Source organism: Pungitius pungitius, chromosome 12 (assembly GCF_949316345.1).
Source record: "Pungitius pungitius chromosome 12, fPunPun2.1, whole genome shotgun sequence".
NCBI classification, from domain to species: Eukaryota; Metazoa; Chordata; class Actinopteri; order Perciformes; family Gasterosteidae; genus Pungitius; species Pungitius pungitius.
The window spans coordinates 2,363,634-2,379,591 of NC_084911.1; the positions used below are offsets into that span (position 1 = coordinate 2,363,634).

General features: G+C 49.7%; 1 protein-coding gene across 3 annotated transcripts; it reads right to left on the reverse strand.

The window, feature by feature from the left end:
* Positions 1-434: 434 nt before the first annotated feature.
* ttyh3a (tweety family member 3a) lies at positions 435-15,876 on the reverse strand. 3 transcript variants are annotated; one of them, XM_037475284.2, is made up of 16 exons: positions 15,535-15,876; positions 14,899-15,111; positions 12,210-12,379; positions 10,826-10,937; positions 10,434-10,654; positions 10,001-10,096; positions 9,393-9,465; positions 8,852-8,927; positions 6,927-6,982; positions 6,279-6,371; positions 5,755-5,847; positions 5,241-5,377; positions 4,234-4,407; positions 4,046-4,121; positions 3,211-3,312; positions 2,169-2,262 (listed from the first exon to the last, which is right to left on the reverse strand). In XM_037475284.2, the coding sequence occupies exons 2-15, from the start codon at positions 15,022-15,024 to the stop codon at positions 3,232-3,234; spliced, it is 1,584 nt and encodes a 527-aa protein (XP_037331181.1). In that variant the 5' UTR covers positions 15,025-15,111; positions 15,535-15,876; the 3' UTR covers positions 2,169-2,262; positions 3,211-3,231. The 3 variants fall into 3 exon arrangements, with proteins under 3 accessions (XP_037331180.1, XP_037331179.1, XP_037331181.1); XM_037475283.2 differs by lacking the exon at positions 3,211-3,312 and having other exon boundaries at positions 435-2,262; positions 15,547-15,876; XM_037475282.2 differs by lacking the exon at positions 3,211-3,312 and having other exon boundaries at positions 435-2,262.
* Between the last annotated feature and the right edge of the window lie 82 nt (positions 15,877-15,958).

Sequence of the window (15,958 nt, forward strand, 5' to 3'; positions counted from 1 at the left end):
CACAGAGCGACCGGATACCAATGCACGAGGGATGTCTGGGACATGCGCCTCGTCGGATGAAGCTGGTATTTGCACACTGCCCTGTCACCGCTTCATCTCATGCAAGCACTTGGCCGGTGGTTCTTGTGAGTCGGTGGTTGGATCCGGGTCATTAATCTGGATTACAATGATCGGCTTAGAGAGCACACGGAATTACATGCACTTTGTCTCACTGACCCCAGAATCACCTTCAGTGTTTTAAGGGTCTGTGGCACTTTGGTCAGGCATCTCTTAGATAGAACATTCAAATGTAAAAGACATTTAAAAACCCTCCAAAGGGAACAATAAAGCATCGATTGCATCATTCCAGCAGCTGAAGGAGCAGCTCTGCTGCCCCCTGGTGTCGGTTCCTGGTCATCAGCTTTTAAATTCAATAATACAGACAGGCAGGTCACTACAGTTGAGTTTAGTTTAATTTTAAAACACAGCATTCAAGCTCAATATAACCACAGGATTTACATGAACACATTTCAGAGATTGAAAAAAATGATGCATGAAGTAAAAAAAACGAAAATGACATCTAGTGATTTTAATTTCTAGGAAGAAACTCAAAAGAAAAATTGCAATATTTTTTACCATATTCACATTAATGAAGCAACACATTGTGCTTGCTAGAAATTCTAAAATGAAATGATGAAACTAAAAAAAAAGGAGTTGAATAAGCTTTTTAAGAAATGGAAAATGAAATTTCCACTACTGTTTTTTCTCCTCAATTTGTGAACGTTCAAAATCTGTACAAGCGCATTTCGTTACAAAGAATATGACAACTAGCCAGAAACAACGATTGTAATAATGTTTTAAAGAGCATAATTGATTTGAAAAAAAAAAAAAAATCACGCTCACCCTCCTTTACACAGGCAACTGGGAGCTGCCAACTCTACAAAGTGGCCTCAAGTTAAGACATTTAAAAAGAGCTTCAGAGAGCAAAAGAGTTGTGCTTCACTGGTTGGCACGGCACGGCACGGCACCCCCCTCCCACTTGTACAGGTCACAACGCACATCTACGAGAAGCAACCAGGAGCACGAACATCTCGTTCAAAGCATCGTCGGGTTATCGAGAGCCGAGTCGTCACAATCGCCTCACAGCACCCGCTCGCTCTCATCCACCCAGTTAGAAATGCTAAAACACATTTGTGAGACGCTGCGTTTCTCCCCACATGCAGACACCTGCGTTCCTGACTAAGCTGCTGTGTGTCCGTGTGTGTGTGTGTACAATGCCCAGTTCTGTTCAGGGAGATGAGGCTTTTCGACTCGACAGGAACACGCAGCGAATAACAAGCAGTCTGGCGAAGAGGCGAAAGCATCACCGAGAGCTCTGCAGGAATGTCGCAGAAGACGTGGACGCCGCGCTTCGCCGTCGTCCTCAAAAATAATGAAATAAAACAGTTCTTCCAGTGGTATAAAAAAACGTCCCGTCCTTTTTCTGGGATGACAGTCGTCATCCTGCCGAGACTCTTCTCCCCGAACAGCTGCACGTCCGTTTTCACGATCAAGTTCACAGCTTCAGTCTCCTGCTGCGGAATAGTGGCTCGACAATGTGTATTAAAAAAAAGAAATGTGTACCAAGTAAAAGTATTTTATACCTGCAGGACGGGCAATGCTGCAGGAAACGTGGTCCCAGACGTTGGATTTAACGCGCGTGTGTGTGTGAGATACAGTATTGTACAGTAAATAGACACTAACTGAAGAAACCTGCATTTTAAATTCCACAAGCAGACTGTGAAACGCACGTGACCTACGGCGAGCAGTGTGCCGCGCGAGAAACGGCGTCCGCGCCTCCGGCGGGAGAGCGCTGGGCTCCTCCCACGTTGGCGTGCAAGGCGTTTCTCTCGCGGTGCGGTACGGTACAGAAGAAAACCTGCGGCCAGCGGGCCGGGTGTCACGTTGCGTTCGAGCGTAAACGAAACGACCAGCTGAGTGTAAACGGGTCGGTTCGGGGCTGCCAGAGGAATAGTAAACACCCGCCGAGGATTGTGGGGGAAAAAAAAAAGAGGAGTACGAGAACAGCGGAGTGTGAGAATCATCGCGGTTTGCTTCGGGTAACCAGCTAAAAAAAAAAAAAAAAAAAAACCCACACACATTTTAAGGATTTTGAGTGAGGTGACCTGGGAGACGTCAGTGCTGTGGGGGGGAGGGGTCCGCGGGGCTGGGCTGGGCTGCAGGGGGGGGGTTGGGGTCCGGCCGGCTGTTGGCCAGGTACTTCACTCGCATGCTGGAGGTGTACTGTGTTTAAAAAAAAGAAAAAAAGAAAGAAAGAAAATGACACACAGCAAAACATGGCGAAAGTTTTCACGCTCTAAAAAGTGGGATGGGATAAAAACCCTGAAATGGAACAATACTTATATATATATATATATATAAAATGGAACAACCCCTTCTGGTAAACAGCGGAGGGGCAACACGGATCGGACACATCGAAGCACTACGGAACACGACTCATGGCACAGATCAGAGACACACGTCACCTCTCCAAGTGGAGGCTAAGGGGGTGGGGGCTAAGTGATCCGTGCACAGAGAGGACATCACAGCTACAGAGGGCCACGACAGCGGAGGACAAGGAGCTGCGCAAATCATTCCGCCCTCTGCCTTTAACCCTCGTGCAACATTTAGGATGCACCCATGCGACACAAGCACAGGAAGGCTGCATTTCAGAGGCACCACGGTCAGCTGTTATTTTTCTTTATCTGGTGATACTTTCACTGGATCAATTCTACATCTACACACAGACTCCTCCCTTCTTCCGTCAGAAGGTGTCTGACTGAATGATCTAAATGTCCGTCAGGGTTCAACCGGCCCACAAAACGCAGTAAAACACCAGAACCTGGAAAGGACTCGATCCATTAAACTCGCTGCAGTACGGTACCGTCACGTACTGCTGTGAAAACATTCGATTCATCAGGGAAGACTCACAGCATCACATGTTCCTCCCAGTACGTCTGGGGTGCAGGGAGGGGGCCGGGGAGGAAGGGGGGGGGGCGGACATACAGGAAACAAAAAGGTCAGGTGAGACACCAGGTGGGACACTTAGCAAGAGTCAGGTCCAGCAGCCCTGGTGGGGACCTGATTGAGGGCGAGTGGAGCTGGGAGGTTGGGGGTTTGGGATTTGGGGGGGGGGGGGGGGCACAGAGGAGGCACAGGCCAGCGGGTGGGGGAGGCGGGCTTGTTTTGTACCTGTTAGCATAGCAGATGAGGTTACCAAAAGGATCTTGAGCTCTCCGAGGGCTTTAACTGCCAGCTGTGACCGCTGTTACTGTCCGCGGCAGTCAAATACAACTGGATGGATTCGCAAGAACAAAGAGTAATAATAATAATAAAAACCATTATAGAGAAGATACACAACGCAGCGTGGAGGTCCAGGGAGACACGTGAACACTGTGGGTGGGGGTGGAGGGGGAGGGGGGCGAGGATCCTCACACATGGTTAAACTTGACAATTTGAAAAAAAGAAGAAGCTTCTTTCACAGCATAAAGTCTTAGAGAGGATGTAGAGGACAAAGAACCCAGCGTACCCCCCCCGCACCCCCCACACACGAGGCCTTAAACGACTCGATGTGAGAATGAACTCGTGCGTGTGGAGCGGTTTGTCTGTAAAGGGGATGCAGCAGTCTGCTGGATTCTTTATTTGCTCTCCAACTCAAACATTCAAATAAAACACAATAAAGAAACTACTACCACCATCTACTGAAAACACAACATCGGGGAAATGTCTGATGACACTTCCAATCACCCACTGATGCATGAAGGGAAATTCTTCTTCGTACATCCGTATCCATGAATAAGTACAGAGCTGGATGTCTCTCGGTGTGTAGATAATCAAGGAGACAAGAGCGATCGCTATGAATCCTAAATATTCAGTTAGGACAAAGTTAGGCTTCGTAGTCCACAGAGAGTGTGTGTGTGTGTGTGTGTGTGTCGTTTAGTCCCTGGTTTTCACTTCCTCACAAATGACCCAGACGTGTTTCAGAGTTCGACTGCGTTTGTTTCTAAACAGGAAACGGGACACTTACCGAGGGCGGAGGAGACTCTCGTCCAATCAGAGGCGTGTTCTCACAGCGAGAGTTCTGGAAGTTGGCGTTCTGAGCCCTGTGGAAGGAAACGGACATTGAGAGACCCAAACACGACAAGCTGAGGAGCACAAAGGACACACCGCGTTAGCCCCCTCCCTCACTCAGATCCACAGTGGGCGGTGACTCACAAGTACTCGGTGACGGGTGCGTTGCTGACGGTGTGGGCGGCGGCGGGGATGGAGGTCTCGCTGCCGTAGCTGCTGCCGCAGCTGTACAGGCTGGGCATGTGGACCCGGTACAGGTTGTCGTGGTTTTGTCTCCCCCCGTGGCTCAGAGACTCGTCCTCGCTGTCCTCCTCGTTCCTGCAAACATCACAGGGCGCTGCGGTGAAGTCCCGTCCCGTCCGACTGCTAACAAAGGAGCGGGAGAAGAGCCACGTGCAGCCTGTCTCCCCCTAGTGTTCAACCCACAGAGCTGATCCACGAGCTCATTGTGTCATCCAGTGGAATAAAACGTCCAAAAACATTACTAACTCATTCGCAGGGAAGAATAATCCTACACTGGCCAGCAGGTGTACTCATACACTTCCAGAAAGGGTTTCAGTGAATCAGACACCAGTGAAAGAGCCCTGAGCAAACAGGCCGGTGGCACGCGAGCCTTTGTTTTATAACAGGAAGCACCAGCTGAGATCAAACTGATGAACATGCCCCCCCCCCCCCCCCCCTCCCTCAGTTGTGAGCAGGGATCAGTTAATTACGTGTGAGTCGGGGAGAGCGCTTCCCTCGCTGCCGTCCTCGCAAACCTTATCTGCCGCTGATGGGACAAAGATACCAGAATGATTTTAACTCATCTGCTGCACTAACACACAGCCGATGGATTTAGGCCAACTCGGCACAGTAATGGGCTGGCTAACAGGAAGCAATCTCTCTGAGGAAGCAGCTGGAGCCTTGTGGACACCTCCCAGTGATTAAAAAAACCCAAAAAAACAGCCTCAGCTACACTGCATGAGTTTGTTTGTCCATGTTGGGCGAGCGCTGAACAGGTGAATGCCATAAAAACATCAATTATTAATAGGCGTATGACCTTAAATTATTTCTCACTCTATATGCGGCCCTGCACACAAGCTCTCCCTAAAAGCCCCTTCCCCCCCCCCACTGCTTCGCGTGTGGTTGAGAGTTGAAGGGCGAGTTGTCACCTCTTCCTCTGCCAGGTGTGAGGCACGCCGCAAACAATGGAGCTGAACATGAGCGCAGTGATGAAGGAGAAGAGCACGAGGTAGATGAGGCCCTCCAGTCCGTCGTAACACAGCCCCGTCATGGCCTGGACAAAGTCCTGCAAAAAAAAAAAAAAAAAGGCTTTTTTAACTATGGCACGTGGTCCAGATCAGGGTCTGCATGGAAAAATATGCAGACAACAGGAAATAACTAAACAGAGAATGCACAGGCAGTAAAAGCATTTTGTTCCAGCGTGTGGATTCGGCTGTGACCCCTCATCTGCACGCGAGTGTGTGTGTGTGTGTGTGTGCACGTGGACATTTTGGACGCCGCTTGGGGACGCGAGCACTTGTCATTCAGCCCGCTGCGCCGCGGCGGGTACGAAGCCAGCCCCGAGCGGACAGGAGGAGGGTAAGTGTTAGGCGCGGTGACAGGTGTGGTCGGCTGCACGCGCGCACAAAGAAACGTCCCATCTCATCCGTCCCCCCGGCTCACCATGTGCAGGCTGCGACAGTCCACCAGGGCGGTGAGCTGATGAAGACTGATCTCTGTGGTGTTCAGGATCCCCTGGATCTCTTCTAAACTTCCCTGCAGAGTAAAATAAAAATGAGTGCGACTGTTGTTATTATGGCAGTTTGTCAATGGTAATAAAAGTCATAAAAGTCCAGAATAAAAGACGCAAGCATTTTGCAAAGAGAAGGAAATGGGTCACAAGTAAAAGCAAATTCTTTATCGGTGTCTCTACGCCCTGAAAAGGCAGATTTGATGCAGGGTACATTTAAATAGGCCGTCCCACCGCCTCCTGCCCGATACAAACATTTCCACAGCCTCAGCACATTTCCATGTGTGCTCATGTGAGGTGAAATATGCCCTCTCTATTCCCAATGTCAGCTCTCACGTGTGCTTCTGTCAACGGAGTGCAAGGACAACACCAGCGCTGCATTGACCCCCCCCCCCCCCCCCCCCCATCTAAAGGTCGGATAGTCTGAGGTCACACACAGTACCTGATCCATACACACCTGAGTTTGTTTGTACTCTCTGGTGGCGGAGCGCAGGAGCTCCGACACGTCGTCCTGCATCTCCACCAACGCTTTGTGGCTCCCAGACAGTTTCTGCAAGAAGAAAAAGTTATTTCAATCATTTGGCTCGAAAGGAACTACGCGTCGTATCCATCGCTCCCTTTGCTTTACAGCACTCAGGAGCTGTGATTTATTCATGTGGTTTGCTGAAGCTGGACCATTAAAAGCAAACCGCCCGTCTTCCTCCCTGGCTTCCAACACACACATTTCTTATTTAAGGGCATGCTCTCAGTACACACACACACACACACACACACACACACACACACACACACACACACACACACACACACACACACACACACACACACACACACACACACACACACACACACCTATTTGCCTTGACCTCTACTTCAGCCCATTTCGGACACGACTTCTCAAACATGTGATTTTAGCGTCGGGCTGAATTGTTTTTTCATGAGCTCGTGGCCGACCCACAGCGCGGTGATTACATTGGAACGCGCTGGGTCCTGCTGAACGTCGACCCAGTCAACAACCTCCCCGTGTGTGATGTGGGCATTCATCTGAAGTGAAAAGCCGGTGCGCAGACATGCAGAAACAGATGTAGCAGTGCAAGGAACTAACCTGCTGGAAGGGGTTTGTTCGCTCCAAACTGCAGCTGAGGTAGTGCTGCAGGATCTCTGTGAGCAGCAGGGACGGAAAACATTAGCAGAGAGTCAGTGGAGCTGGAGCTGGAACGGTTATTTGCATCCATCGTAAGGCCGACTAGATAAAAGGCCTCGTCCGCTTATCACAGATATCCCAGTGTGCCTCTCTGTGTTGGCCCGTAAGTAACAAGAATTCACCGATACTGAGCTTCCAAAAGAAAAGTTGACGCATGCTGCAAAAGTATAAACAAAGTGTGTTTCCCCTAAACGCCGCAACAAGGACACAAACGTAAGAGCCGTCTCACAGAGACTCCGGCAGCGACGTCACCAAACGTACTGTACCGTGTGCACAGAGCACACACTCTGGACTTTGGCCACACGGACCCAGAGCAGCGAGTGCGATCGGATGAATAAATCCTCGCCGGGTGACTCAAAGGCAACAGCGAATACCAGCTGGGGGGGGGGGGGGGGGGGGGGGGGGGGGGGGAGAGTGACGTCCAGGAGCTCCTTTCCCACGCGTCCCGGGGCGGACTCATGGTGCAGAGAGGCCCGTATCGGGCCCGCTCTGTTCACACGTGCACCCACACACTTAAATATAGACATGTGAGGAGGAGAGGATGTCCTGGAGTCGGAACTGGTGAGAGATTCTTGCGGCCAATATTATGACTCAAACAAATGAATGTTTAAGGATACAATTTAACATGATCGGTTTACATTGGGATTTATTATCGGCCTGTTTATTGGACACTTTTGGCAGGTTAAACATTTTGGCTTGGAGAGGGAGTCAAAAAGGGGATTTCTTATTATCAAGCAAATACTTTAGAGAGAGGAAAACCTCAAAAACAAGGCGAACAAAGTCGCTGTATAAATGGAAGCGTCAGACCAACGGGCCGCTCCATGTCGCATCGCACAGATTGACGCCCTCGCGCTCCGTCTGGATTGAGACCGTGTGTCCGACACTATTGTGCAACGAGGAGAAAGAGGAGGAACGAGGGCGGCTGGAGTGACGCGTGTTTAAGAAAATACAGCAGTTATCCAGGGGAGGGAAGCAATATATCTGCCGTAATAAAACACTCTGTGATGTGAAGAGAAAATACACAACCACTGGGAAAGATGTTCTCCATATAAAAGAAAATAATATCTTGAGGTTTGTAACCGTATGCTATGTTTTCTTTGTGAGGTTTCTTTCAGCAGCAGAACAGTTAACATGTGCTACGGGGTAAAAATAGAAGAGAACCCCCCCATTCTGCACAAATCAGCCCCGGAGCAAATCCCAGCTTCGTATCTGCACAACATCCCGGTTTGGTTTGAAGAGTAAGTTGGTGCTCAACGCGACGTCAGCAGCTGATGCTCCAGTTCTCCGGAACGATTAACCAGACGCTCGATTCGGGCATCAAGTAATCGCCAGGTTTTAGAGAGCCGAGCAGGAAAAGGACAAATTACCAAGCAGGAAGTCTAAGTACCATCTTAGGGGGGGGGGGGGGGGGGGTGTAGGATGCATTGCATGTGTGATCGTCTCCTCCACGGCTCTCATCCCCCCCCCTCACACGCCTCCCATGGTGGGGCAGATTGGGTAATTACTAAGCGGTGCCGTGTTAGAGGCTTCTGTGCTGCGTATAAAAGGCAGCTCGTTGCCCTCTTGACCCTGCCGCAGATGTGGCAGCCATTTTTAGAGACTTTTTATGGACCACGGACGAGAGCGAGGCCCTCTAATCAGAACAATGCCGCCTCACTGCTGCACGATAATCAGAGCATTGATGCCCGGAAGAGAGAGGGGGGGGGGGGGGGGGTGGAGGACACTGGCTGGAGTGTCCTCTTCAGTGTCAGATGACTCATGTTCCCCATTTCAAAGAGGCGTCGCAGTGAACACGGAAACCGAAAAACCTGGCACGTTGTTCTCACCTTGATCGATGGCGGCGTACTGGTCGGCCATCTCGGTGACGTACGTGTCGGGAGAAACACAGAAGTCACTGGAGGTCTAGAAAAAGAAGACACCGTCATGTCGGGTGGAACACGGGGAGCGATCGATTGCAGCGTTTAACGACGCAGCCGCCTCCCAGCTGAGGGCCCAGCGTCAATTGAGTGGCTTTTCTCCCCCATTCAGCCGCCTAATGAGCTGCTTCTGGTCTTCTGGGAACAATGGCTGCAATAAGTATGCCCACAATGCTAATCCCAAACACTCAATGTTTCTTCACGTGTCTGGGGGAGGATCTTTTATTTAAGATTATCCAGAGGTCACTACATGGCTTTGCATGACATCATACTCTGTGCCACATTTTATCAATGTCTTCACAAAATAGAATGTGCTTGCAAGGCCAAATTCTGCAACCCTTAGCCGAGGACACACCCGAAAATAGTTTTACCCAATTATACGTAATGAGCTGTGCAGCTACACCCCCACCCCCCCCCCCCCCCCCCTCCTCACACTCTGTTGGTGACTTACCGCTGACATGGCCACCTCCAACCCCAGGGAGAGCCAGCTGATCACCAGAGCGACCACGCCAAACAAGCACACCCTGGGGAGACAGTTCAAGTACCTTTAGCCTGCAGTGTCACAGCAGCACGGCTCATCTGCACACTGGAGTGGGGGGGGTGGGTTCAAGTTAAAAAGAAGCTCAGTCGGCCCAGCAACAGATCATATTACCTAAAAGTTTAAATGCCGCCTATAGGAATGATGTGCTGGAAGCTAACAAAAGATCTGAAATTGATATGAAATAAAAATGTTATGACTTATTTAATTTACTATGTGGAGTTGTTTGATCACCTTTTTGTTTTGTTGCTCTGATCTACCATTAAAAGGGAAAACTGAGCCATCTTTATTGCGTTTACGCAGTTTTAGTGCCTACAAAATGGACTTATAGAATGTATAGAATTTAGTCTTTTATTAGAAGGGCAAAGCTGCATGTTTAAGCGAGTCATTAAGTGTCATTAGCAATGCTGATATGTTTTGGTTATGAATGAATGGTCATGACAAGGTGGCCTTGCTGTGATGCTAGCACTCATTCTGTGGCAACAGCTGAAGTGACCTCTCGGGGCGGAGCCGGGACTCACCCTACGAGCGTGGCCTTGGAGTTGCGAATGAGGCCGAACAGCACCAGGAGGCAGATGAGCGCGTCGAACAGGAGCAGGCCCACGTAGCCCAGCCACCTGTGGGGACACGCGTCGTTAGCAAACACGCGTCGTTAGCAAACCCGCGGCGTGGCGTCGAGTGACAGGAACAGGCGGATGGAGCTCTAGAATCTCTCAGCTCATAAATGGAATTATCATTCAATTAACAGACCAATAATTTATTGTATGACTGTCCAAAAAATACGACAAATGGATGAAAAAAAGTATATATCTGAATCTTTTTATCGTTTTTACAACATTAGTATGCAAGTCTATGCTGCTGCTGCCACTCCTTCCTCTGCAGCTGAATGTGTAACGTGTTGCATTGTGGCCCCCTTTGTTTGAATGACTGCTCTGGGCTCCGTCGCAGCCTCACCTGTACCAGTCGTACAGCTCGATGGTGCCGGCCAGCTCCTCCAGGGAGATGTCGGCTCTCCTCCAGAAGGGGATCTCCACCATCTGCCTGACCAGCTCGTCCAGCTGGGCCTGCAGCTTTTGGATGATGGACAGGTAGTCGGCGTGCTCCGCATACTGGCCCTCAAGCTGCTGCAGATTGGTTTCTACCGTCTGGTTCAATGAGGACGTGCTGTCGTACACCTAGAGGCGGCACGGGGACAAACAAGGTCACGGTGCAGTCGAGGGAAAAGGGGCATTCACAACACAGCTCTGCCGGGCGGGGGAGGGGGGGGGGGTGGAGGCAGTTATGTTCATGGCAGACGGGCGATGAATATTTAAAAAGTTGGGATCATTTGCGCCCTCCAGTCTTACCAGCTTCTCCACTCCGGTGATCGTGCGGTTAGCATGGCGCAAGGAGTACGTCAGCCGGTTCACTCCATCACAAGTCTCGCCGTTGCCATAGAAACCGACGGCAATGCCAGCGCTGGAGGAGGAGGGGGTGGGGACACAAAAGGAGGGGGCGGGGGAGACAGGGGTTGGTGAGGAGGAGGGATTAGCCAGAAGAGACCAGAGAGCGGGCCGGCGAGGGGGCCGGCGAGGGGGAGCGAGAGAGCCGTGTGAACTCCACATTAACCCGGTCGGTTCAGAGCCCAGTCAACGGGCTCCTTTCAGCCGCAGCAGAAAGACCCCCATACAGAACCATGGAAACACACAGGAATGGACCGGCTATGCCCCCCCCCCCCCCGAAGCCCTCTATGCGGCTGACAAAGGCTGTACTGAGGCAGGAGACCAGTGGCCGTGCAGACGGGCCTCAGGTGGCAGGAGCACAGTTACAGGGAATCAGCTGGAAGCAGTTTGTATTGGTAAAAAATACATTTAAAAAAAATAAAACATTCTGACGATTCGTCCGGATGCACAAAACAATAAAGAGGAGAAGCTTTTCACACAGATATTGGTTTACGTGTTTCAGTGTGAAAAGAACTCCCTGTCGGATCCCTGAGAAGCATTTTGATGCCAGAACCAATGTCAGGTCCTGTGTGGCAGCTGTTGAGTCTTTCCGCTAAACCCCCATCCTGTGACAGGGTGGATGCTTTTTCAAAGTAGCACGATAATGATGATGATGATGATGAACCACTCCGAGCCAAATGAGCCCAAGTCAAAGCCAGCGGCACTCATGGCATTGATGGGTTTTTCCCGCTTCCTGCAGGGCTGCTAATCTCTTCCTCTCACAGTGTGGAAAAAGTGAACAAAAAAAAAAGAAAAGAAAACCCGACCCCACGGCTTGGATGGTTTGAATGTGGTTGGTATTGGTTCAGTGTCGTGTGCAGTGCATGGCTGCCATCAAAGAACAAAAACTAAACAATGCAATGGAGGATCTTCTTCCTGTTTTCACTGAAACCTGTGGCTTTGCTGCGTTGGCAGCAGCGCGTAAACACATGCGGTGATTGTGATGCAGTTCTTGTACTCGCTGGGTCCCCGAGCTCTTTGTGTGGCTCTGAATCAGCCGCGTTGGCTCTCTGCTCGACAGCAAGAGGGAAGCAGGAAGCTAGTGCAGTGTCCAGTGGTAGAAGGCTCTCACACAGTCTACTCCAAAAAGAAATATGAAGCCGATGGATGTTTGTAGCATTTAATTCCAAATTGTGTGTGCTGTCAGTTGGTTCTTTCTTGTATCTGTGTTTCTGGAGCTTTCCATCGCATTTAGCACCGACCACATCCTTCACACACAATTTACATACCTAGCCGAGATCACGCTCACCTGCAGACGAGTGTTGCGATGATGACGCACCACGCGGTGCAGCAGCAGTCGGCGTTGGGCCGATCCTCACTTTTTCTCCGCCGGCAGCAGAGACAAATGGAGTAGAAGAGCAGGAACACGAGGTCCAGGGCCAGGCAGGCCAGCGCCACAGCTCCCAGCAAAAGGATGGACTGGGGGACAGAGGGACGGGGTTACCTCTCCCACGTCAATAACCACGACGATAATGGACCTAGAGAATGTATTATACCTTCACCTTTACTATATATATATATTAGAATTATAAGTCCTCCCCTTTGTCCTAAATCAAAGGCAAGCGTTGTGGATTTGTATCCCCGGAAAAAAAGATTTTAGAAGGGAAAACTGTATCGTGGGCTGCGTATTACAACTATCAACCCGGGACGCTGGCAGTACGTCAGAGCCAGAAGGAGAGAAAGGGACTGTACTATCCTAGAGAAAAACCTCCTATCCTCTCATCTCCTCCTATATAGGTCAGATGGAGGGCCTCGTTGTTCAATGGATACTCCCGGAGATTCACACCAGGGGCACATTTCCACCCTTCCACTTTTGTTTCTGTAAAAAAAAAATCATGCGGGATGCGTCGCAGATTCGCGGCAGCGGGCGAGCTAGAATCTTGGAACCATTGCAGGCCTTTTGATAACATGACAGGAGACCACATATTCAAGGTATTGCCTTGTTTTAAAGGCTGCATTATAGCACAGTTATATTATCCAGTCCGATTCAGGAGATGAACCTATAAGCATACTTTGGCATGTTACTTTTGGTAGATTGCTTTCACAGCATCAACGCAAAGGCACCCAAGGTTATATATTCATGGAGTAGTCCTATAATGAGCACTGCTGAGAGCTGACCAGACGAGACCTGAGCTGAATCCTGGGTAAGCGCTGCAGGGGCGATCATTAGTGGCCTGTCATCACCGCGCGGTTAAGTGAGCCAGTCTAATCATGACCTCTTAATGTTTTGTTCTGGTTGAGGTAACGCACACATTGTGCTCCAACAGCTGCACCACCTGCATTTTATTAACATATGCATTATGTTTCCACTGAATGTCCTTATCCTTTAAATGGGGAGCTTGTTTGCCAAACAGCTGCAGCCGTTATTGAGCCAAAGAGTCCTTCCTGTGTCCCACCAGGAAAAAGCCTCCCGATTATAGTTTGGAGAGTCGGACAAGCACGTACCACGAGGTCATAAAAACAGATGACCCTTTTCTGTAGGTGACTCCGGTTACACCTCAGGTAAATAGACTCATTGTGTCTGAACTGGATCATCCCTTCCACTAACTCGCCAGTCTCTGACGTCTACACCGGTCGGTCAAAGTCTGACATGGATGTTTAGAGTTTTACACCTCGGATTACTTTCATTCGTCCAACATGAACGCCTGCAACAGCTTTAACGCCGCTGACGATGACTATGATGATGATGATGCATGTCGAGAGCTCGTCTTTCCGTTTCTCAGGAGCGATGAGTCACTTCTGCATTTCATGAATCACAGCGGCACTGTGAAATGGACGCAGCGTTCTCTTATATCTCCTGACCATGTTTGCCAATTTCTCACTCGAGTTGAAAATAACAGTCTTTGCGGATTCCCTCGGTCCTCAGCAGTCTCTGAAACTATGACTCTACATGATCAATAACCAGTCTCTCAGAGCCTTTTAAAAAACCACAGCCCCACAGAGGCTTCAGGAAGGATGCATTCTGTAAGAGCTGCGTAAACAGAGTCCATTAATCAATGGACCAAAGACAAATTGGAATAGAATTATGGCCCAATGATGTCAGTACATTTTACTCTTTATCACGGCTGCGACAAATTGAGCAACCTTCCGCCCTATGTGACAGCACATCATTCATCTGAACAGCTGAATCAACACTTTCTGCAGAATTTCTTAAGAGGTGAAATACTTAATCGGACGTCAATGCTGTGCCCTCAGACACAATCACCGATTCTATTTCCTCATTTTCAATAAGGATATGCAGTATACCCAGAGTGGTTTCACTGGATGCTGTGGGTCTAAGCCAATAGGCGTCTTTAGAGGCATGACCTGCACACCAAAGCGCAACAGAAAACAAGGACATCTGCAGGAACGAGAATATGCTTAACGCCCGCTAGAACAACAACTATAGCAATAAAAAAAAATGTATCACCTGACCTAAATTTGGAGTCTCGTTAATATCAAACTTGTGAACAAATGCCCTGCTGTGCACTCCCCTCCCCCACCGCCGCACATCAGGCTCCGCAGTCTACTCATGGATCTCTGTTACCCCTTTAATCCAGACATCTTGAGTAGCTACGGCATTCTGCAAAGGTACTTTAGAGTCAACGTGCCCCTTATGTGACATAACAAAAAACGGGTTATGATTACATTATTGACTAAATACAAACTATATGGCCCTTTAGGTCAATTTAAGTGGCATGGATTGTCCCCCAGGGTGACAGCTGGTTAAATCATGTCAAAGGTCAAGACATGGATAGACACAAAGATGGTGACGGGGGGTCAAAAGGTGAGAAAGGGGAACAGGTGCAAACAGGTCACCTATGAACAAATTCTCCGTATTGTCCTCCAGATCTGAGGGCGATCCACATCATCTTGAATAGTGACGTAAACACATTTTGTAAACATCTGTAGTATTTGCTGCAAGGCGAAAGGGCCAGTGAGGCAGTGTGTGTGTTTACCTGTTGATAGGGCCAGTTGTCCGGTCGGAAGTCACTGCTCGTTTGCTCGAACTTTAAGTTGAAATGGGGAAGCCTGTGCAGAATATTCACCCACCACGGCGGAGAGTAGCTAAGCACCGCTGCCATGGCGAGAGAATGTCACGGGGATCCTCTCACTGGCAGGCGGGCGACGACGCTCGAATCTGTGAACACGGAGGAGCCACCTCACCGAGTCTGCATCACTCGCCCCGTGAGAGACACACAGTTAGTGACGTTAAAGCCAGAAGAGCACACGGGTTACCTAAACACAAAGTGTTGTTCCGACTGTGCCAAATCGGTTTAACTAAACCCATGCGTTAGAAACGAGCCTTTGTTTTTTTACAAGGTCGTAATAACATGAGTAACATCCACGCGGACGAGCAGAACCGCAACAGCTCGCGAACTGTAACGGTAGTAGCTTAGCCTGCTAACGTTAACTAGTAGCTAGCGCTAGCTAACGCTACAACGTTAACCCCGAAGCTGTTTAGCTCGTTAAACCGGTCCAACGGTGTAGTACCGCTGACTGGGGCTCTGTTGTAACGGTGGTAAAACTCCAAACCAGCCCGGGATACATTTAACGTTAGCGTTGTCTTTAAAAAGAAAAAAAATAAGAGCTACCGTTAGTTATACCGGCGATGCAGCTAGCGTTAACTCGGCTAGCGTTAGCCGGTTGAGCTGCTGGTTAGTTTAGTCCGCGGAGGCGAATTGCAACCAGAAGTCTCCTTTGTTGCACTACTTGTTCCACTTGTCATTCTGCTGCGCCGATGATTACATCCGGTGTTGTTTCGTTTGTGTTTCCTCGGTTCCTCTCGTGTCTTTTTAGTCCACCTCCGCCGATCAGACGAGCGCATCCGAGTGAAACCTCCATCCAGTTATTGAGCGTGGAGATACAAGGGGGGGGGGTGGGGCCGACGCTCCTCATGACGTTCACCCAGCTGGCAGTTCACCCCGGCCCGCAACGCAGCCCACCTCAACCGGCGCAAAAATCAACCCGATAGCGCCATCCAGAGGCGCCATGTTGACGCGCTAGTGAGACATTCGA

Excerpts from the sequence above, each read along its gene's own strand:
- ttyh3a (XM_037475283.2), bottom strand. The coding sequence starts at position 15,024 with ATGGCAGCGGTGCTTAGCTACTCTCCGCCGTGGTGGGTGAATATTCTG. Across the intron at positions 8,928-9,392 it reads TGGAGGTGGCCATGTCAGCG|ACCTCCAGTGACTTCTGTGT; the intron begins GTAAGTCACCAA and ends TTCTTTTTCTAG. Across the intron at positions 4,408-5,240 it reads CACACCTGGCAGAGGAAGAG|GAACGAGGAGGACAGCGAGG; the intron begins GTGACAACTCGC and ends TGATGTTTGCAG.